The following is a 23,521-nucleotide window of genomic DNA, read 5'->3' on the forward strand; positions in this document are numbered from 1 at the left end:
TCAGTACAATGTTCCCAATCTGTTAATCATTGCAGTCTATGACTTCATCTTTTGTAGTGAATTTAAAAGTAAGGAGCAATTCTTTTTTTCTCGAAGATCTAATGATTAGCTTTTAATTTTGACTTCAGAGCTCTTCAGTTAATTTTCAGTGCAATGGAAATGATAGTGTTCTACTAGATTTATACTTAAGTATACACTATAGTAGGGAAAATTTCACCTTTTGCTAATAAAAGTAAATTTTCACTCAATAATTTTCTGTTGAAACTGTTATATCTTAATTTTAACTTGTAAACAATTTTAAATACATTTTAGCATTACAACAAACATTTATATGATGCAGTGGTCAAGCACCAGTGCATAAGAGTTAACTTTCAGATTAAATTGAACAGACAATACAGAGAACTGACAGAAGTATATAACTCTAAAATAATTCTTTTATAAATGCCTTACAAACAGTTCTGAAATTGTTATTATATTTTTTTTTATTATATCCTACCCTCTGGTCAATTCCCTCCTGGCTGTTCAGAAAGAAACATGCTCTCTCTAAAAGTTGGACTTGAATCTGAAGAAAGTTTTATGAGAAAATTTTTTTTTAAGATACACAGTGTTACTAAGCTTGAGGTAAACACAACTGTTTTATAGTTTACAGGTAGGTGTCAGTGATGTGAGAGAATAATGATACGCTTACATTTGTTATGCTTATTTATGATAGGCAATGGAAATCTAGTATTTAATTTAGGTGTTAAACATGGGAGATAGTGATACTTAAGATAACTTAAGGTGTCTAGGATGTTCTCTTGAGAATGAGAATATATATAACAAAGTGGACCAAATTCAGTTACATAAAGGAGGGACTTCAGTACTGTTGGCAGTGTCCCAGGGTGTCCTTATGTGTTATGGACACAGAGACACCAGAGGAAACACAGAAAGGTAGAGTCCCTATTGACTGAAGGAATGTAGTAAAAATTATGAGCCATACATTTAGAATTTGTAGTGGGATTTGAAGCTTCTGAACATAAAAGTAATCTCACCTCTAAATTATTTCAGCTGATACTTTATATATCATAGAATCATAGAACAAACCAGGTCGGAGGCAAATTTGAAAGATCTTCTGGTCCAGCCTTTCATGGGGAAGGGAATATAGATGAGAATAAGACCATTACATACCTTACACACATACATACATATGCATAACCTGCTATTTTCCACTTTTCACCATTTTCAGCAAATAAAATAGTTGTATTCATTTTGTCTGGTTTATGTAGATAGCCTCATTTAACTCTGTAGTGGTAGATCTTGCAGATATTAATTATAATGAAAATTATTACTAAGAACTAGGGCAGGGACCATTAATCAACAAAGCCTGCATGATCTCATTTTTACACAATAAGAGGTAGAGGTGAGGCTGGTGTGTGAACAGTTTTAAGTTACCTTTTGTAAGCTCTTGGCAGATTAAAACCAACACTTTAAAGATCGCAATAAGGCACAGTATTGTGTTCTAGATTCTTGGTGTAGATGTTGAAAAATAAACAGCTCATATTTCTGACAAACAAACCTTTAGCTTTGTCATTTTTGACAGTTTCCTTTGTAGCATATTTTATATTGGAAAGTAAATTAGAAAACCCACACAACTCCCTGAGATCTCAGTGTGACACAAAGTGATTGTAAATCTTAGTATCATGCTTCATGATAGTTCTTGTTTTAGTCATCTCCTTCCTAGCATTCTTTTCTTGATCCCTTTCAGAGTGGGTATTTTTTTTGTACATCATAGACATTATAATTTCATTATTTGGTCATGTAGTGAGCTCCAGTCTTAGCCTATCTTGATCTTTCAGTGACTCCGTTGCTTGTTCATTGAACTGTCAGCTCAGGATTTGATCTCTAAGGAACAGTAATTGTGCTCAAATGAACATGAAGAGCACTGTCATGATGTCATACAGTATGGAATATCCTGTTAGTTATTTGGGATCTCAGCTGTGTCTCTTCCCAGCTTCCCGCCCACTGATGACATACTGGCTTTTGGAAGGGTAATGGAGTAGGGAAGAGAGGAAGCTCTGGTACTGTGTAAGCACTGTTCAGCAATAGCCAAAACATTGGTGTGTTACCCAGCACTGTTTTAGCCACAACTGCAAAGCACAGCACCATACAGACTGCCATGAAGAAAGCAAACCCAGTACACTAGCTGAAAGGTGAATGATGATCTGGAGGTACCAGACAGAAGAAAATTGCTATTTACTTCTGTGAAAGGAAAGAAAAAAAATAAAAAGAAACCAATGCCTGAATAACAGACTCATATAAGCATTCATAGAAAGGGAGCTCCAAAGGACTTCCAGCAATAAACTAGTTAAAGCTCTCACTTAAACGAGGGCTAACAGAAAAACCGGATTTGGTGATCATCTGGTCTAGCTAATTTAGGAAAATCTTCAATGAAGAAGATTGGTTAGCCTCTGAAAAACTTTGCTGTAATAGTTCACTTCTTTCCAAGCAATTCTCTGTCCCACCCAATTTCCAACCTGAACGGTCCACACTACAATTTGGGGAGTTAGCCTCTTCTTCTATTTTGTGGTGCTCCTAAGAAGAATTTGATTCCACGACCATCTCTTCAAGAAGTCTTAAGTTGCTACTACATCACCACTTAGCCTCCTCTTCACCAGATTAAACAAGCCCACTTCCTCAGCCTTTCCTTTCATAGCTGACATGGAATATTGGTAGCCCATCAGTGGACCTTCTCCAGCTTCTACATATGCCTTTCAAACTGTGGATTGAAAAATTGGAAACAGTATTCCAGCTGCAGCGTTTGTATCACCAGGTATTATGGGAATAACTTCATATAGCCTGCTGAGAAAATTTTTCCTGATGTAGACCAACATGCAGTTTTCCTCATTCATACCGTTGGCTCATATTCAGCGCAATACATGTCATAACCTCCAGGACCTTTTTTTCTGAGAATATTTACTATTCTACCTGTCTTTCGTAGCATGCTATCATATCTGTGGTTATTCCTCTTCAGTGATACAAGTCTGCACTTCTTGGCTATCTCTTGGCCCAGTCTTTAAATTCATTGAGGTCACTCTGGATGAAGGGCTGCCATTCATTTTTCTAATTCTAAACAGTTTTGCTTTTAAACAGAGTATTCAGCAATTGCAGATCATAAATTGATGAGAATTTTCTAAGTAACAGTGATATTATTATTAGTTATAAAATAATAATTTAAAAAATACCTGAGGTGGAAGCAGTGGTAATCTGATATAACCAAGTAGCATACTTAGGTCATTGCATCGCCTCTGCATATCATATTTCACCCACATCATTAAGGCATGGAAAATGGTCTCTTCATCAGGAACGTTCACATCATCACTAGCAAGAAGTTTATGGAGTTCTTCAGCTGGTAAAAGCAAAAATTCTTGATTTCTTGTAACTTCCATTATATTCTCCTGAGAAAAAGAAAGTATTTCAGATTAAATAATACTGGAAGAAAATAAAAAAAGACACCAAAGCTAATAAACCCATAAGATTAATCAATCCCTACCACACTCAGCCCTCTTACAGCTCATGAGGAATAAAACCTTATTATGATCAGAATTAAAAAGCTGTAGTTGTAATTCATATACAAATATATTCAGAAAATAATATAAAGATTTTATTGTAATACTTAATTAAAAATTGCTAGAATTACTAAAGGCTAGGGCAGATCTGCACACTGTTTGGAATTTTTCTAAACTCATATGTAATTGACCTCATGCAATATATTGTCAATCTTGACATGCTCATACAATATTTTCCTGTATTTTTTCACTATCTGATCTTTTTCTTAAGTAACTGTCAGTCATATACAGTTATATTATCAATATCCAGATGATGGCTATATATACATATGACAAGGCTAAGAGGAAGATCAACACCATGAAATTAGCATTATTTCTTGACCTTATTTGGATATGATTATTTACATCCTGCTAGCATGCAAACTGTGTACAGCAGTTAAAATCTCACAGCATGGACATTTATAACATGTATATGAATAACTATAAAAATGTTAAAAATATATAAACTATATAAAATATATTGATATCAGCTAAAGAGAATTGCTTCATTTAATTGACTGAATCCTAAGGACTTAATTAAGCACCCTCTGAACTACCTAATCTACATTAACTTGACAAACCAGAACCACAGTTCTGCAGGGTATCTTTCTCCAAGAGTGCTTGATCTCTGTGGAGGAACTGCACATGTGTTGTTATATTCTCGATTCATAGATAACTGTAAGAAGAAAGTGAAGTAGGTATATACTGGAGTCATAAACCTGGAAAAAAAAAAGTTTATAAACCAAATATGTAAAAAATGTTGAGGAAGAAATTACAATATCTGATATTTAAAAGATAATTGTGACTTTCATAATTTTTTGAAAATCAACACAGAATCATAGACCAGCTTGGACAGGGCCTCAAAGGTCATCTAGTCCAACCTCTCTTGGCAAAACCCTAGTCTAACCCTAGTCTAAACAAGATGGCCCATTACACTGGCCAGCTGAGTCTTAAAAATATCCAGCACCGGGGAATCCACCATTTCCCTAGGGAAATTATTCCAACACTGATTGTGTCATTATGAAAAACTTTCCTCAAGTGTCCAACCAGAATCTTCCCAGGAGTAACCCACACCCATTACCCCTTGTCTTTTCCATGTGACTTGTAAAAAGTGACTCGTAAAAAGGAAGGTTCTGTCTTCTTTGTAGCCACCCTTTAAATACTGGAACACGGTGACAAGGTTCTTTTCTCAAGCTTGAACAAATACAGTTATCGCAGTCTTTCCTCATATGGCAAGCTTTCCAGGCTATTTTGGATAGAATAAGATGAGAAGCAGGGATGGAATGACAAAACATCAGTTAATGATTTAGCTGCAAAGACATTAAAATTGAGGGAAGTGGATAATTACACTTCTACACTCAGTTCAGTTCTTAGCATATCAAAATTCAAATTAATGCTTCTTATAATCGTTTCCTTGGGTCTGGGCCTGGGGAAAGACTGACTGGTCATTAGGAACTGAAGTAGAAGTAACATAGTATTACTGACATGTAATAAAGAAAAAAAGAAAAAAAAGAAATGGTGAAAGACTTGACTTAAAACATCTGAATTAAACTCTGACCCTCATAAGTCACATGTTGCCCTCTGTCAACTCCATGCAATATAAAGAAACTATTATTTTAATTCTTCAACATCCTAGTTCTTGAAAGTTACTGCTTAAAAGAATCTATTAAAAATTAACTTCATATTATTTCTTGTGAGGTAGCAGAGACAATGTGTGATGAACCCCCTGCAATCCCTGCAGGCTACTAAATACCACACAACCACTCGCTCACTCCTAGCACCCCTGGGTAGGATGTGAAGAGAATATGAAGAATGTAAACTCCACGGGTTGAGATAAAAACAGTTTAATAATTTAAATGAAGTAAAATATAATAATTATATCAATAATGACAATGACAACAATAGTAATAATAGCATTAGTAGTAATGATAATAATCAGGTAACAAGAGAGAAGGAGGAATAAAATTCAAGAAACACAAGTAGTGTAAAATACAACTGCTAGACACCCTCTGACCAATGCCCAGTCCATCCCCAAGCAGTGATCGGCTCCTTTCAGCCAACTGCCCCCAATTTCTGTACTGAGCATGACATTTTATACTATCAAATACTCCTTTGGTTAGTTCAGGTCAGCTGTCCTGTCCCTGCTCCCTCCCAGCATCTTGTGCCTCAGCTCCTTGGAATAGCAGGAAAGACGGAAAAGTCCTGGATAAGGGTAAGTGCTACTCAGGAACAACTGAAACATCAGTGTGTTATCAGCATGATTCTCAGACTAAAGCCAAAACACTGCACTGTAGCAGCTACTAGGAGGAAAATTAACTCTATTGCAGCAAAACCCAAGATATTTACATAACTGATAATGAAATTAAAAAATGACTCAGGTTTGGTTGTTTGTTTTTTTTTAAATTGCTTGATTTAATGTCAACGGGTACCTCAAAACCTAGATTTTTATGCTCTAAGGTTTTAATCTGTTGACTCCTAATAAAGTTTAAACTGTGCAACTACAGCTTTGTAGTGGAACTAGCTTTCAGGCACTTAACCGCAAGTTGGCTTAACTAATTTTAATTAAAAAGCCATAAAACTCAGAAAATTTCATTGTGCTTCTCAAAAAATAATTTATAAGCCAAAGTTTAATTAAGACTGGTTAAACTGACATTAAATCCCATTATGACAAAAAGATAACCCTACTTCTTAATAGAAGTCAACATCAAACTTTGCAATAGCATATTAATCCAAAGACCTAATATTATTGAAAAGTATTGTGATGGTAGAATACATTTTATGAACTCACAGAACTGAGTTAATTTTTAATAACATTCAAAGATGGGAGTCTAAATTAATAATTTTAGGTTTGATTAAGATTTTGTATCATTTTAATTTTCATTTGGATATATGTTTAAAGACAACTTATTTCAGCCTTTTTATTGATTTACCATTGACTGAAAATAGAACACAACAAAGTTTTCAGACAAAATATATGAGCTCAAATCTGTGCTTCTAAACATCTGGATTTACCCTAGTCTCATGTTACCCAGGGCTGAGTATTGCAGAAAATGCTATTTAATAAAAATTCTTTATATAGGCTTATAATTTACATATAAACACACATATATATATATATATATATATATATATATATATATATATATATATATATATATATACCAGGAATAAAATCCAGGTTCTTGAGCTTCAGAGATAAAACCCTCTCCTTCATTATTCAGCATTTCATAGACTATTTAAGGTTTAGAACTTCCTAGGTCACATTTTGTTTTTCTTGAGACTAGTTTCATTTGGAGCAGCAAAGCATATTTCATTGGCTTGCTGTTTTATTGTAACAGAAATAATTTATTAAATGATTATTATGGAAAAATACCTACCTTTCTTTTAAAATATTATTGGTCTTTGTTTTGCACCTCAGAGAACAGGATACAAAAGATGTGTGTCATCTACTGGTTAAATTGTTTACGATAAATGAAGCTAATTTTAAATGATTCTGAAATTAAGGTACAAGATAAGAATCAAGCTACTCAGTCCTGTTCTAGTGAAGTTCTTTCAGAGATGCTTAAGTCTTCAAGGGCTGACTAACTTAATTTTCAGAATAAAGGTACTCAGCATTTAAGCATATTCAGGATTATGTTACAGAGGTCTATGAGTTTTAACGAGCTGTAACTTTTGATTCTGATGCTTAAGAAGCTTTGTAGATCTGGTCTTCATTGTCTCATAAGTCTCATAAGATCAACTGGACTGTACCTAATGCTTCTCCTGCATGGGTCATTCACTTAGCCCTTCCCTTCAGCAAGAATTGTAATGTTCTAATTAAGTGGATTAGTGAGTTTTGTTTTTAAATCAGAAAAGGTAACTTAGAATAGAAAGTCTCTGAGCCCACTTGAACAAACTTATGTCTCATTTGGTTGCCCTTTCAATTTCTCAAAATGATCATGCAATAACCAGTGCTGTGGGGTCAAGCATTTCCACGGCGGAGCTGTTTCACATTTAAACCTTTTCAGCAGCACAGAGTTAGAATTAAGTGTAGGTCATGCAAACAAAATATATCTGTATTTAAAGGTAGATAAGCAAGGAACTAAGTATCTGAGTAAAACAGATTGTGCATTATAAGAAAATAGATGTTTTAATGAAACTAAACTATTGCCAAATAGAACTTGATAAAAAGAAATCCTAGTACACATATCTTTACAATGATGCTATCAATACCAATTAATTTAATTAAAAAAAAACAAACAAACAAGGCTGTAATGATAATTATTTCACACGGAATCAAAATATCTTGCAAAAAGTATTGATATTTATGTCATTGATTTCACTAATCAGTATGTATCCTCTATATGGAAGAAACTGAGAGTAATTTCTTTGGTATTATTAAAAATATGAAATATTTTTGGACTTCGAAAACTAATGTCATGTTCCAAGACTGCTGTTTAGAATCTGTTACAACAGAGTTGCCGTGGCAGCAAAATGTTTAGTAGGATTTTTTGTTTGTTTATTTGGATGTAGGGATCTTATTTAAGAAGTTTAACGTTTTAATAATTTTGATGTTGTGACCTTTCTGATGCAAAAATGAGAAATACATAAAATAATGCTGAAAAAATAGCATCTGTACATTAGCCTTTCACATAAATAGTATATGACTAATGTATTTTAAGTCCATGCTGATTTTTAGTTTAGAACCTAAGTTTTCATGAGAACTTTTAAATAAATTAATAAATATTGCATCTGATTTCTATATTAAATCATACAGTATACTTTCTGAAATGCAAAAGACCTGAAAACCAATTTTGATCAAGCCCTGAACTATTCTGGTCTGGAAATATTCCCGCTGAGCTACACTGAATTCAACCCCTCTTGTTTCATAGACCAAGTTTTCCCTGTCAGCTGGGTATAAGACTACATCCCATTTTTAAAAATTGTCCTATCATGTATCTTCTTTCCTAAGGACAATGGGCTTTTCAACTTCCTGAACTCCCATTACACAAAGGGCCAATACTTATTAATATGCTTATGCTCTGGTTCTTCAGCCAAACCTTAGATTTTATTTGAGAGTGAGTTCCACTCGTCTTATGCAATATAAAGAGCTACATGTTGCTTTCAGTACCAGATGCCAACCTGATGTCATTCTTATGGAAGGGATATAAAGGCTGGGACGTTCAGTGGAGAGGCAGTGAGTGGAAAGAGATCGTGTCAGTGTAAGCTACTCTGAACTTTGTCAGTGGGAGATCAGCAGCTGCTGCTTTCTGGGGAGAACAGTCAGCAAGTTGAAGATAGAAGAGGCTGTGACTATGGATACCATCTCACACAGCACACTGAAATAGTAATAGAGACTTCTAGATTTCAAAGTTAGACTGCCACAGTCTAAACATTTTTCTTTTTTATTTACAATTGTTTTTTTCCACCCCAAAAATTGGGGTTCTAAATGACTGCAGAATTAGCCAGATTATAGCCTAATCAATATCATGCAACATTCTGGGATTTGACAATTTAAATGTAGTTCACAACCAGCCAGTCATACATGCATGCTGATATACCAGTTCATCACAATAAACTGGTTAAAACTTTCAAGCTGGAGGACTTCACCTTGCATGTTTCATTAACTGTGTCAGAATGGTTAATGTTTGTTTCCTGTATTGCTGAAGGATCTTGTCTCACACATCCTGCATAGAATCATAGAATAGTTAGGGTGGAAAGGACCTTAAGATCATCCAGTTCCTACCCCCTTGCCATGGGCAGGGATACCTCACACTAAACCATGTCACCCAAGGCTCTGTCCAACCTGGCCTTGAACACCGCCAGGGATGGAACAATCACAACATCCCTGGGCAACCCATTCTAGGGCCTCACCACCCTAACAGTAAAGAATTTCTTCCTTATATCCATTCTAAACTTCCCCTATTTAAGTTTTAACCAGTTACCACTTGTCCTATCACTACAGTCCCTAATTAATGGCCCATCCCCAGCATCCCTATAGTCCCCTTCAAATACTGGAAGGCTGCTATGAGGTCTCCACGCAGTCTTCTCTTTTCCAGGCTGAACAGCCCAAACTTTCTCAGCCTATCTTCATATGGGAGGTGCTCCAGTCCCCTGATCATCCTCGTGGCCCTCCTCTGGACTTGTTCCAACAGTTCCATGTCCTTTTTATGTTGAGGACACCAGAACTGCACACAATACTCCAGGTGAGGTCTCACAAGAGCAGAGTAGAGGGACAGGATCACCTCCTTCGACCTGCTGGTCATGCTCTTTTTGATGTAGCGCAGGATACAGTTGGCTTTCTGGGCTGCGAGCACAATGCATTCTTCTTCACGTCTAGGAACATCCAAAAAGCTAAAACCTGTATACAAAACCGACACAATTTGCTAAAGGGATGAGTATATCTACACATCTTGCTTCCCCCAACTGAAACGACCTTTAAACACTGTTCTGGAAGGTTCTATATCCCATAAACCTTGGAACTTCTGGGTGCTAAGCCCTAGTGCATGCATAACATGATCTTCCTAGCATGGTATCCAGGAAAAACAGAACTCTAGTAGCCTGTAAATGAGTCCTCTTGCTATTACTCCACTTTCCTTTTTTTTTTTTAAATTTTGTTTTTCCCTCCCTTTTTTTAGGTCTCTCTTAATGTTAGTTTACCCTTCCATAATAAAGTAAATAGGCCTCAGGAGAACAACTTGGGGACCTAAAATCTGGAATGTTTGTGCTCCACAACCTGAATTTACCCAGATTGATGTATTTGGCATTGGAAGTATTCTCAGCAGAGTTTCAAGAATAGAGCAAGAGATGAGCTCTGTTAATCCTCTAGAGGTGGTGTTTTGGACTGAAAAGGCTGTAAGTGACAAAAATAGACTCAAAGTGCAAACTGTCACAATGGTGCAGTACAGTAAAGTGCAGATACACACTTGTACAGACTGGTGACTGCCTTGTTTTGCTTTTACTTGCATAAGATATACCCGTAGCACTTCCCAAAACCAGCAAATATGAGCTGTGCTAGCTTTTTTAATTGTGCTGTTTGCACAGCAAGAATACAACACTTCTCACATAGGTAACAGAATGACAATTTTATGGATTTACATTAAAGCTCTCCAGGGAAGTAGTCATCATGGCAGTCATGTGCTTACTCCTTTAGCACAACTTTTCTTTCTTTCCTACCCTGTTCTTGTAATAATACTTTGGCACAAGTTTGCTACCCCAGTCCAGCACTATCATCCAATTTATGGTCTAGCCACAGTGGCTTCCCTAACCTGTAGCTCACAGAATCATTTAGATTAGAGAGGAGCACTTTAGATCACCTAGTCCAGTGCCCTTGTTCAAGCAGGATCAGATACAACAGGTTGTCCAAGACTGTCTAGTTGGGTTTTGAGTATCTCCACAGAAGGTCACTCCACAATCTCTCTTCACAATGAATTCCAGTGTTTGACAACGCTCACAACAAAGAAGTGTTTTCTCATGTTCTGATTCAATTTTATGATTTTTAATGTGTCCATTCCCTTTTGTCCTGTCACTGGGTGCTATTGAGAAGAGTCTGCCTCTCATCCTCAGTCCCTTTAATCAGGAATTTGTACAAATTGAAAAGATTTGCACTGAGCTTTCTCTTCTCCAGGGAAAGTCACAAATGTCTCAACCTCTCCCAATATGAAAAATGCTCAAGCAGCCTTGGAGCAACCACTGGAGATAAACCACTCCTTAACTTCCCCATGAAGTTCTGTTCCATGAAGAACAGAACCATTCTGTAGGATAGGACATAAGGACCATCATTTACAATGTCACATAGTGCAGGGTGAAATCATGACCAAAGGAAAGAGGATAATTTCTGCTGAGAGCGCCATCAACATTCCCCATAGCTTGTGGCCATTGCTGGAATACTCTGTCCATTATAGATTAAAATTCCCTGAGGATGGGATCAAGCACCCACATATTCTGTAGCAAGTTGTGCTGGTTTTGGCTGGGATAGAGTTAATTGTCTTCACAGTAGCTGGTGTGGGACTTTATTTGGGACTTTTGCAGGAAACAATGTTGATAACACAGATGTTTTCCTTAGTGATGAGCAGTGCTTACATAGAGTCAAGGCCTTTTCTGCTACCAGCAAGTAGGCTGAGGGCGCACAATAAGATGGGAGGGGACACAGCAGTGACAGCTGATCCCAACTAACCAAAAGGATATCCCATACCATATGACATCATATTCAGCATATAAAGCTGTGGGAAGAAAAAGGAAGGGGAGGACGCTCAGAGTGATGGCATTTGTCTTCCCAAGGAATCATTACTCATGATGGAGCCCTGCTTTCCTGAAGATAGCTGAACACCTGCCTGCTGATGTGAAGTGGTGAATGAATTCTTTGGTTTGCTTTGATTGCATGTGAAGCTTTTGCTTTACCTATTAGACTGTTTTTATCTCAACTCACAACTTTTCTCAGTGCTACCCTTCCAATTTTCTCTCCCACTCCACCAGGCGGGATGAATGGTGTTTAGTTGCTGGATGGGGTTAAACCATAACACAGGTATAGGAAGTCTTAATCAAATCAGCCCTGGTAGCACACCATATTGGATAATTCGTGACTGCGGCCAAAAGTTAGAATTGTGGTTTATGGCACATTAAGCAGGATGAGAAAAGACAAAATTACTTTTAAATAAAGTCTCAGAAGCATCACTGTTAGGCATCCAGTTATTCAGCAAAGGTTACAAGTGTGTCTCAAGATTTACTGTAGCTTACTGTGCCACATTTTACTTCACTCATAATGTAGAATCCATAATCAGGGAGGATGCTGATAGTCTGTTACAGAGGCAGGTGGCAATCTGTGTAAGCTGGCCTGTGAACCATATCACAAACTGAGTTTGGATGCAGAAAAGCACAATGCAACCTTTCAAAATTTATGTCAAGGTAAGTACATATTTTTATGTCCTAATGGAGGTCCTGTCTTGTTTATTCTGATTACAGGCTTAGAAAATTAATACAAGGAAAATGGAGGGTAAAAACCTAACAGGAACCTAACCCAAATCAAATATGATTAAAAGAGAGCTGGAAACAAGAAAAAAAAAGTATTTCTTTCTGTTAAAGCATCAAGCTCTAGAACATATTGCCAGTGAATGAGCAGGGAAAAGGTCTGTTAGGAGCAGTGTAATAATTTAGGATGCAGTTTACAAAAGGGATTACATGAGGTGGTTTTCCCTGACAGCAGTGAACTGGTTTGGAATTCATTTCAGTTTTTCTTTAACCCAGTTACCCTTCTATTAAACCTAATAACATTGGATCCACTGAAGACTGCTTTCTATAAAGGCATCATCTTAAAGACATCTGGAGATGGATAATTTGTCACTTTGCAGTAGCTTTCAGAAGTAATCATCCTCAACATTAAAATGTGTGTCTAATTTCCCATTCAAACTCATCTATCTTCCACTCATACATACTGGATACTGCTTCTTATTATGAATTTCTCACCCTGATTAAAGAGCCCATTAGCACCAAAACTTAAAAACCTCTAAATAATCTCTTGGGTCTTCAATAATTCAAAGGAGTTGAGTGGTTATGACCTTTCTTTTACAAATCATTCACAGTACTATGTCCTGTAACACCATGTTCTAATATTCAGGAGTGAAAACAAGATACTTACTCATTAACACTGTTTCTTGTGGTAGAACCTTCAGATTCACTGATATTCTCATAATCCCTCATTGGTCTAACCTGACCCTACTTAGCCTGTGAAATGTGATGGAATACAGCACAAAGCAAAGGCTGAAGGCATATGTGAGTTCATGTCAAAGCTTCTGCTTTCATAAATGATTAATAAATGATGTGATTAAGATAATATTCAAAAAAAAGCAGTTGAAACCTCAGTCAATGCATCAGTGTTAAATCTTTTCCAATATTTCTGTACTCCAAACTTTATTTAAAAATAAGTAGCCATTAAAATGAAAATGCATCTAACTATCCATGGGGAATTGCATGATCATGGAGGAAAAATGCCTTGCTCTATTACTCTCCATTCCACACACTAAATATTTGCTACTATATCATTTCTTCTGTCTTTATTAGCTATCTCAAAGCATATGTGTTCTGCATCACATGATATAAGCTGTTGATGAAGAAAATTTTAGTTACAGTTTTGTTTGAGGAGTGAAATGTTTTAAAATGATAGTTTATGTTAATATTTCAGATTTAGTAGTCATTTTAACTGAAACCAAATTTTTAAAAGGTCACAGCAGAGACATATGAAGACTTCAGCATATAGTAATCAGTATATTGAAGAAGTATATGCCTTCCAAAAGCATTTAAAAAAAAATAGCGCCTCATACAGAAAATACAAAGTTCAGGAAATGCCCAAATCATGTGACTAAATCATTCTCTCACACACTGTTTTTTATTGTCAGACTCTGATCTACCCTTCAACTAACATCTATCATACTTTGAAGCATTCCTGAGTCTTAGTTAATATGAAAGAGGAGAATATATTACCAATTAGAAAAACATTGGAACACAAAGAGGATTCTGAGAGAGAACCACCTCTGTATCTGAAATGGACTTCCAAGGACTTCTACTCTGTAAGCAGGTTTGAAGAAAGTCATACGGTAATTACTTTCTAACACCACTTATAGCCTTCAAGCACATTATTAAATTCAGATTAATACATAAGACACAGCATTTTGGTACAAAATTCATTAAAATAACCACACATACCTCTCCCCTAGATATGGGGAAATACCCATGGGGATATCATATCCTGAGCTGCAACAAAAGGAATGTGACCAGCAGGTCGAGGGAGGTGATTCTCCCCTCTTCTGCTCTTTTGAGACCCCACCTGCAGTACTATGCTCAGCTGTGGGTCCCCCAGCAGAAGAGGGAAATGGACCTGCTTGAGCAAGTCCAAAAGAGAGCCACAAAGATGATCAGAGGGCTGGAGCACCCCTCCTACAGAGACAGGCAGAGAAAGTTGGGTTTGCTCACCCTGAAGAAGAGAAAGATCCAGGGAGACCTTAGAGCAGCATTCCAATAGCTAAAGGGGGCCTACAAGAAAGCTGGAGAGGGACTTTTTACAAGGACATACAGTGATAGGACAAGTGGGAATGTTTTCAAACTGAAAGAAGGCAGATTTAGATTAAACGTTAGGAAGTAATTCTTTATTATGAAGGTGGTGAGACACTGGAATGGATTGCATTGACGAATTGTGAATACCCCATCCCTGGAAGTGTTCAAAGCCAGGTTGGATGGGACTTTGAGCAACCTTGTCTGGTGGAAGATGTCCCTGCCCATGGCAGCGGGGCTGGAATTAGGTGATCCTTAAGGTCCCTTCCAACCCAAACCATACTATGATTCTATGATAAGCGGGACTTTTTGTACTCCACAGCATTTCAGAAAATAGCACAATTCACAAAAGATATCTGATCATTAACAGCAGTGATTTACATACTCTTTCCAACAAAATAATGGTATATATTATAATATAAAATAACCACTGCATTTAGATCTTATGTGGTTTGTCAAGACACAAGGCTGTTAAAAACTTGTCACATGAAGTTGTTGTTTATGATAGAAAACTTAAAAAACTGTTAAATAAATGCTGAAAATATATTAACCTACTGTGTGAATCCCAAAAGGGAAATTTCAGATTGAAGTGAAATTGTACAACATTTGTCACCCTGCACATAATATTGATGAAACTGACAGTTACTCGTTTTATTGGTGCTTGGGAAATTACAAATTTGGAAGGAATAGACATTATGTTTCACTCTCCCTAAGACTGCATGTTACCATCTGTCCTGGGTTCAGCAGTAGCAGTAGTGTTTCTCCTTTGTGGTAGCTGGTGCAGTGCTGTGTTTTGACTTCTAGCCTGGGAACAGTGTTGGTGAAACCGTTGTTTTCGGTTGTTGCTAAGTGGTGTTTACCCTGACCAAGGACTTTGTGGGGCTCATGCTCTGCCTGGGAGGAGGGGAAGCTGTGAGGAAGCAGAGACGGGGCGCCTGACCCAGGCTAGCCAAAGAGGTATTCCATACCACACCACATCATGCCCAGGGTGGGGGGTAACTGGGAGTTACCCGGAAGGACACAGGCTTCCGGGTGGGACTCCTTTCTTGGCCGGTGGTATCGTATTCTCTTCCCTTGTTATTTTCCTTTATCATTGTTGTCGTTGGTAGTAGCGGTGGTGATTTGTGTTGTACATTGGTTGCTGGACTGTTCTTGTCTCAACCCGCAGGAGTTGCACTCTTTCGATCCTCCTCCTCGTTCCTCCGGGAGCGGGGAAGGGGAGAGCCCCGGTGGGAAGGGGGGGGGGGGGTCCCTCAATTGTTGTTGTTGTTGTTTAAACCACACCATCAAATAATCTCATGCTGCAACTAACTATAATATGCAATAATTTCTTGGTGTCAGTTTTTTATTAGGAAGGGGGAGGAGGTGAAAAGCACTTTATAGCTGTGTCTTGCTGTTGGTTGGTTGGCTGAGGTTTTTTTCATTAGCTTGTGCTCAAATTATCACATAATTCATTGTCATTCTAAGCTTTTTGAAGCACAGTGCTTAAAAAGTAATCTGTACTTTTAAAAAAAAATCATCTGGGTAAATTTCACCCAAATTCAACTTCTTCAGCAATTTACTACAAAGCCAGGATTTCCTTACATAATCAAACCTTTCCTAAAAAACACAAAATACAGATTTTGAGATGCTTTATCACATGTGTAAAATAATCTAATTTCTTTCTTGTCACAACATATATCAACACAAACATATAACTTCTTCTGAAAAATAAACAGAACACTACTAGATGAAATTGTACCTGAAATTATGCTGCCTGACACATCTGACTTTAAAGCAGAATGTTTTTTTTTAAGATAAAAAATTTAAAACAACCTGGGGATTTGCTAGATTTTTAGAAGTACCTCTCCAGATACCCTAATGCTCTAGAAGGTGCTACATCAAAAAAAAAAAAAAAGGTATTTATTGGGATAAGTTTCTTGACAGCTGACACAGTCTTTGCACAGAATTCAGGTACCTAGATGTTAATTGGTATTTAAGTGCTCATAGAACATAAGAAGAGCTGCATGTGTTTAGAGTACAATAGAATGCTTTATGTACAATAAAGAGGATGCTATTTTGAACCTGCCAAAATGAAACAATGTATCTAATGACATTTTTTTTAAATTCTATCTTCTTTCTGCAGTGAAGATACACAGATTATTGAGTACAAATCCTCTCTGGAAGGCAAGCCACAAGATCTTTACAAAATATGTGGTACCAGTAATACGATGTCTGTGTTTCAAGCAGTTCAACAATTCAAGAATCTATCTGAGAAATTTTAGGGAACAAGTCAACCCTCACTCTGAATGAATCCATTTCATCAGCTCTCAAGATAATATCTTTAGTATTCATGAACAAGACATTATTCAGTGCCCTCCCACAAAAGCTGATTTTGAACATGGTTCTGTGCATCAGCATTTTTGTTATAGATCTTTTACTGACTATTCAATCAAGACAATTAATGGGATATTAAAATTTCCTAATTTTAAATTGTTCATTTTCATTGGATTTAGAACCCTATCTAATGCTAGTTCTTTGGGATACAATTTCTTAGGGGGAGTAGATAAAACTAAAAAACTGATCCTCAGAATGCTATTATTTTGTGAATATTATATTTTTCCTTGATTAGAAAACAATGAAATGTAGTAAATTTAGACTTAATGCATCAAATTTTCTAATGAAACAGAATCATAAAATAATTCAGGTACAACAAAACCTCTGGAGGTCATGTAGTCCAACCCTTGTTCAAATAAAGGCTAATTTCAAACATAGGTCAGATTGTTCATAGCTTTTTTAAGTCTAGCTTGGAATATTTCAAAGCACAGAGATTCCACAGCCTCTCTGGGAAAACTGCTAAAATGACTACTACTATCATTGTAAAGAAATATTTTCACTTTGAATTTTCAGCTGGGGACTGTTACCCCATGTCCTCTCATTGGTCACCTTCAGGAAGAGAATGATCTTATCTTTTCTATAAGCCCTGATCACTGAAAATATTGAGTCCCCCTTAGCTTTCTTTTCTCCATGAATATCCCCTTAGGTTCTTTTCATATATTATGTGCTTCCTGCTTCATCCTCATAGCTGGTTTAATTTACTCTTGAATTGAAATGTCATCAACTGGAAAATGCAGTCTTGGGTACAAGGGAATAATTTCTGTCAACGGGCTGGCTAATTCAGCTGAGTACACAGCTAGTCTTAATAGCGATGCAACACAGAATTTCATCAGAAGAAAAAATCTGAATACTTTAAATTCATTTATTTAATCCATATTTGTTACAGTAAAATTATACTAATATAATTAGTATAATTATAATTACTAAATTATCTTTTGGCATTTTGTTGTGGTTTAAACCCAGTCAGGCAACTCGTTCACTGCTGCTGAACCCAAGACACATTTCTACTATTGTCATAAAAAAAAAATAATCTTTAAAACAAAACATAAAATGGTAAATTCCAGATAAAGGAGCAAAAAACTGTAAGAAAAAAAATCTTGCGTCTTTTTCCCACTTATTTGTTTTTTATTTTATTTTTTTTTAGTAACATCTTCACTCTTCACACATTCATGTAAGGAAACAAATACCAAAAACTTTAAAACAATAACCTGAACACTTTTTTGTGTGTGTGTGTCAATAAAATTTTCAATAGAAATCTCTGAAGGTAAAACCACCAAAACTATTACTACTGCAAAACAGTATGACAAAATAATTGACCTGCATGGTTGCAAAATGGATATGAGCCAAATGAGTTCATTATGGCAAGCATCATATAGAAAGAACTTCTCTACTGATGTTTTTATTCCAAGTGGAGCAGTTCATGTCTAAAATCACAGAAACATAGAAGGTTAGATATAAGGAGGAAGTTCTTTCCTGTGAGGGTGGTAAGGCACTGGAATGGGTTGCCCAGGAAAGTTATGAATGCTCCATCCCTGGCAGTGTTCAAAGCCAGGTTGGACAAAGCTTTGGGTGGCACGGTGTAGTGGAGGTGTACCTGCCCATGGTAGGGGGGGCTGGAATTGGATGATTTTACGGTCCATTCCAACCCTAACTATTCTATGATTCTATGAATCATAGAATTGTTGCAAAGGAACTTTAAATAGAACTTGTCGGTCTTTTCTTTCCTCTAACCTTCTCTTAAAATGAGCAAAGTTAAAGAAACTGTGCCTGGAAGGTCTCAGATGCCAGATTAACATCAGGCCATTAGACTAATCTCAGATCTCATTCATAGTGCTGCTTAAATGATAGTCTTGCCATTGATAACACCCATGTAATTTTCTTTCATTTTCTTTTCCAATATTTTCTTATTCCTTTTAAGGAAGTTCTAATGTGTTCAGTGAAGGCAACTTATCCTGATAAGTTAACATATTTTCCAACCACTTTCTACTATTTCTACTATTTCAGTGGACTTAAAATACTTTCAGAAAATTATGTTTGTAGAAAGATCCATATCAGCAACTAATACACAGCTCTTTTGTGAACGTTATATACAACATGGGGAGCAGTCCCCAATCTTTCATGTACAGAAACTAATCTAATTTAAATATGTATCTGTATTACCTGGATCCTAGATTACTGCTATTTTAAAAAAGAAAGAAATACGGTTATGCAAACAATAGAATGTGGCCTACTGCAACGGATTATGCTGTTTTGAACTTTTAACTGAAAATCTTAAAAACTTAATTCTTGGTAGGATGCAGAAGAAGGGGGTTGGACTATACTACCTGTAAGATATTCTTTAATTGAAGTGCAACTGAAACTATTAATTCTCTTTAACCTTTGTATTTTGGGGAAATTTCCTTACCCAAAATGGTTGTGATAGCAGAATCATAATGCTTTGCTCTACTTTGTTTAATCCTACTGAAAACAGCAGCTACACTGACTAGACATAACTCCACTGAAAAAGGTTGAAGGGTGGGATTTTTTATTTTTTATTTTATGCTAGCAGTGCACAGCACCACACTTTCTGAACAATTATATTGCTGTCAAGCACAAACCACTGTTCTTACAACAATAAAAATACCTAACAGGTATAGACCTACTGAAGACTTTACACTAGGCTACAGTAATCCATCGGAGCCACTGGTACAATTCCTTTTTGCAAAAGTGCAAAATTAAACATTCATTCTGTTAATTTACATCACTTCAATTTATTTTTCTTTATATATTTTTGAAGTTAACTAACGTAAACAGAAATCACACCTAAACTCTTTAATTGCAATAGGAAGTGATATATAAAAAGGGCCAGATGTACCTTAGTTTCACAATTTATACCTCAGATGTAAGAAAATAAAATACAAGAAACATTGATTGAAACATACTACTCAGATAAAGTACAGAAAGGTTATTTGAGTTTGATACAAGTTTTCATTATTAACTTTGAACTGAAACAAAAAAAAATAAAATTGAGACCTCAAAAAAAGTACTTGTCAAAAATAATAATTTAATGAAGATATATTCACAGAATAAGGTGGTAGAGTCCTTTTTCCCTATTTACCCTAATGATAATGAAAATATTCCAGTGGACACAAAAGCTTGCACCAGTGCTCCAGACTGGATCCACAATAAGTGCAATTAATTAAATGAAAAAATGTAAACAGAATTCTGCTATTTAAAAAATAAAATCCTTAATCTTGGTCAGAAACAAATCTGCTTAAATTAAAATTCTATTTGGTTTTAGTTCAGAAATGAGAATTAAATAAACACTGGACAATGTAAAAGTAAAATATTTTGACAGTGCAATCGCATTGAAGCAGCACCACCTTGCACAGATCACAGTCTAAAAGATAAGAAAGAAAGTCATCACAATGACCAACTAGAAAATAAGATCTTGTTTATCTATTAACACTACATTAACATGAACAAATGCAGAATGTTTGCAATCTTGCATTCATTATTTAAATAAACCCATAAGCCTCCTTCCTAAAGCTTTCTCATTCTAGGCATCTCTGATCTTAGGATGCTAGAAACCTATTAGACAAAATTTGCATAATTATAAAGCATACAGTACCGAAAAACTAAGATTGTTATTAAGAAGAAACAAAATTGTTTTATGCTTTCCAGGTTTACTGTATTCTAGGTATTGGCTAACATTTGTGTTTGTTTAGAGTATGTAGTATAGAGATATATAATGTAATTGAAAAGGCTATTTTTTGTTCTAAGCTGAATCCATGTACAGCGTTTACACACAGCCGTTGACAAGTGAAAATGTAGGTATAATATATATATAATATATATAATATATATTATATATAAATGCATTTATATCTCACTTTTCTTAAATCAATCCACAACAGATTTTCTATTATAAAAGAAACGAATAAGTGGAATTATAACCTGCTTCTTTAAATGCACTGAATAAATACTAAATCACAAAAGCAAATAAGAAATCGCTGCTAACTCAACTAATCAAAGATGAAGAAACTATGTTTGTTTATGTAGAACTATATGCACCACTAGAATTTAATGTCCTTGTTTCAAAGATGACCTTTTCCACTGAAATCTGAAACCACTGAAAAGAATTTAAATACTTTGACAGCTTCTTAAATATCTGGGCCCTGGAGCATAATCCAGAAGGCTGTGTTTGGTGCTTAGGATTTCTATGTATACAAAGTAATCTAAACAGGGAAACCCAAACAGTTATAGTGATGGGGTTACATTGGCTAGCAACTGATCACCAGTGATGTTCCTCAGGGCTCAAACCTAGGACCAGTTCTGTTCAATAATTTTACCAATAACCTGAATGCAGGTGTTGAATGAACTGTTTACCAAGAGTATCACTCTTTGAAAGGAACAACAAGTGTTTACTCTCCATTGTCCTGGGTTCAGCAGTCATTTTTCTCCTTCTTAGTAGCTGGTGCAATTCTGTGGTTTTGGTTTTCAGCCTGAAAACAACACTGATAACACTGATGTTCTTAGTTGTTGCTAAGTAATGTTTACTCTGACCAAGGACTTTCTGAGTCTCATGCTCTGCCAGAGAGGAGGGGAAGCCAGGAGGAAGCAGAGAAAGGACACCTGACCCAAACTAGCCAAAAAGGTATTCCATACAACAGCACATTATGCCCACTATATAGACTTGGAGCAGTTACCTGGAAGGGCTAGATCACTGCTTGGGTCGGGCTGGGTATCGGTCAGCAGGTGGTGAGCGGTTGTATTCTCTTCCCTTGTTATTTCCCTTATCATCATTATTATTGGTGGGAGCAGTAGTGGGTTTGTGTTACATTGGACTGTTCTTATCTCAACCTGTGGGAATTATTCTTTCAATTCTCATCCCCATTCCTCGGGGAGGGGGGTAGGAAGGGAGGGCAGTGAGCAAGCGGCTGCATGGTTCTGGGTTGCCAGCTGAGCTTAAACCACAACATCCATAGATGTGGATATGGATGGCACTTTTTGATATAATCATTAGTTTATTTATTGATGATCTCAGAGACTCGTTTTAATTGTGCTTTTCACATCTACCAAATTTTAGGATTACACCCAAGCCAGCTCAAGAAAACTAGAAAAACTCCAAATATAGTTGATGAGGTTTGGCATTTGAAGATTTTGCCTAAACGGTTAAATTATGCAAAATAAATTACAAAATATTACATTTTGCTTAAGTACTTAAAAGAATTGGATTACTCAGTTTTTTTACACTTGATGTGTATGCTCATTTTCTGGTATTATGGCTATGTATTGCTATTACATTCCATAAAAATGGAGCTGGTCTGCCAATGAAGGGGAAGAGCATTTTGGTAGGAGGCTTGCCAGACTGGTCAAGGAGGCTTTAAACTAGATGTGTTGGGGGAGAGGGGCATCATTCCATCCCAATACACCCAGCCAGTTGCCAGCACCTATAATAAATGCTTGGAGCTATGTAGAGATATTCCAGCCGCTCCAGCCAATGAGCCGGCTTCATTTGGAGCTCGGCTCAGATGCCTCTGTACAAAAGCCCATAGCATGGGGAACAAACAAGAGGAATTAGAAATGTGTGTACGTCTACGGGGGTATGATATAATAGGCATTACAGAAACATGGTGGGATGGCTCCTATGACTGGAGTGTTGGAATGGAAGGTTACAGGCTCTTTAGAAAAGACAGGCCTGGCAGGTGGGGAGAGGGAGTTGCCCTTTATGTTAGGGATAGGCTGGAGAGTATGGAACTCTGTCTGGGGACAGGTGAGCAGTCCACAGAGAGCTTGTGGGTCAGGGTTAAAGGGAATATAGCTATGGGAGACATTACTGTGGGGATCTGTTACAGACCGCCTGATCAAGAGGAATCTGTGGATGAAGCACTCAATAGGCAGATAGGAACAGCCTCCAGCTCACAGGCCCTTGTTCTCATGGGTGACTTCAACCATCCTGATATCTGTTGGAGGGACGGTACGGCCTAGCACCAGCAATCCAGGAGGTTCCTCAATTGTGTGGAAGACAACTTCCTTCTGCAAGTAATAGAGGAGCCGACAAGGAGAGGTGCCATGCTTGACCTCGTGCTCACCAGCATGTCTGGTCTTGTTCAATATCTTTGTCGGTGACATGCTGTCGTGGTTTAAACCCAGTCAGGTAATTCGTTCGCTCACTTCCCCCCCTTTCTTGCCCTCCCCCTGCTCTCGGAGGGACGGAGAGGAGAATCAAAAGAATGCAACTCCCACGGGTTGAGATAAGAACAGTTTAGTAACTAAGGTATAACACAGATCACTACTGCTACCACCAATGATAATAATGATAAAGGAAATAACAAGGGAACAGAATACAACACCTCACCACCCGCGAACCGATAACTCGCCCCCCAAGCCCGACCAAGCTCCGACCGATACCTCCTCCAACCCTGCAGTCTCTCAGCCCTTCCGGCTAACTCCCAGTTACATCCTGGGCATGACGTGCTGTGGTATGGAATACCTCTTTGGTCAGTTTGGGTCAGGTGTCCTGTCTCTGCTTCCTCCCGGCTTCCCCTCCTCCCTGG

The 23,521-nt window shown here is 36.9% G+C and overlaps 1 protein-coding gene across 1 annotated transcript in view; it reads right to left on the minus strand.

Annotated features, from left to right (window-relative positions):
- Positions 1-23,521, minus strand: part of KLHL1 (kelch like family member 1) — a 204,914-nt gene that overhangs the window by 66,642 nt on the left and 114,751 nt on the right. The window contains exon 5 of the mRNA XM_057424079.1: positions 3,222-3,434. Coding sequence (XP_057280062.1) covers positions 3,222-3,434 — 213 coding nt within the window. The remainder of the gene's footprint in view (positions 1-3,221; positions 3,435-23,521) is intronic.

The sequence above is a fragment of the Pezoporus wallicus genome, unplaced genomic scaffold, assembly GCF_028554395.1.
Source record: "Pezoporus wallicus isolate ANWC-B61680 ecotype Strahan unplaced genomic scaffold, APGP_CSIRO_Pwel_v1 contig_16, whole genome shotgun sequence".
Lineage (NCBI taxonomy): Eukaryota > Metazoa > Chordata > Aves > Psittaciformes > Psittacidae > Pezoporus > Pezoporus wallicus.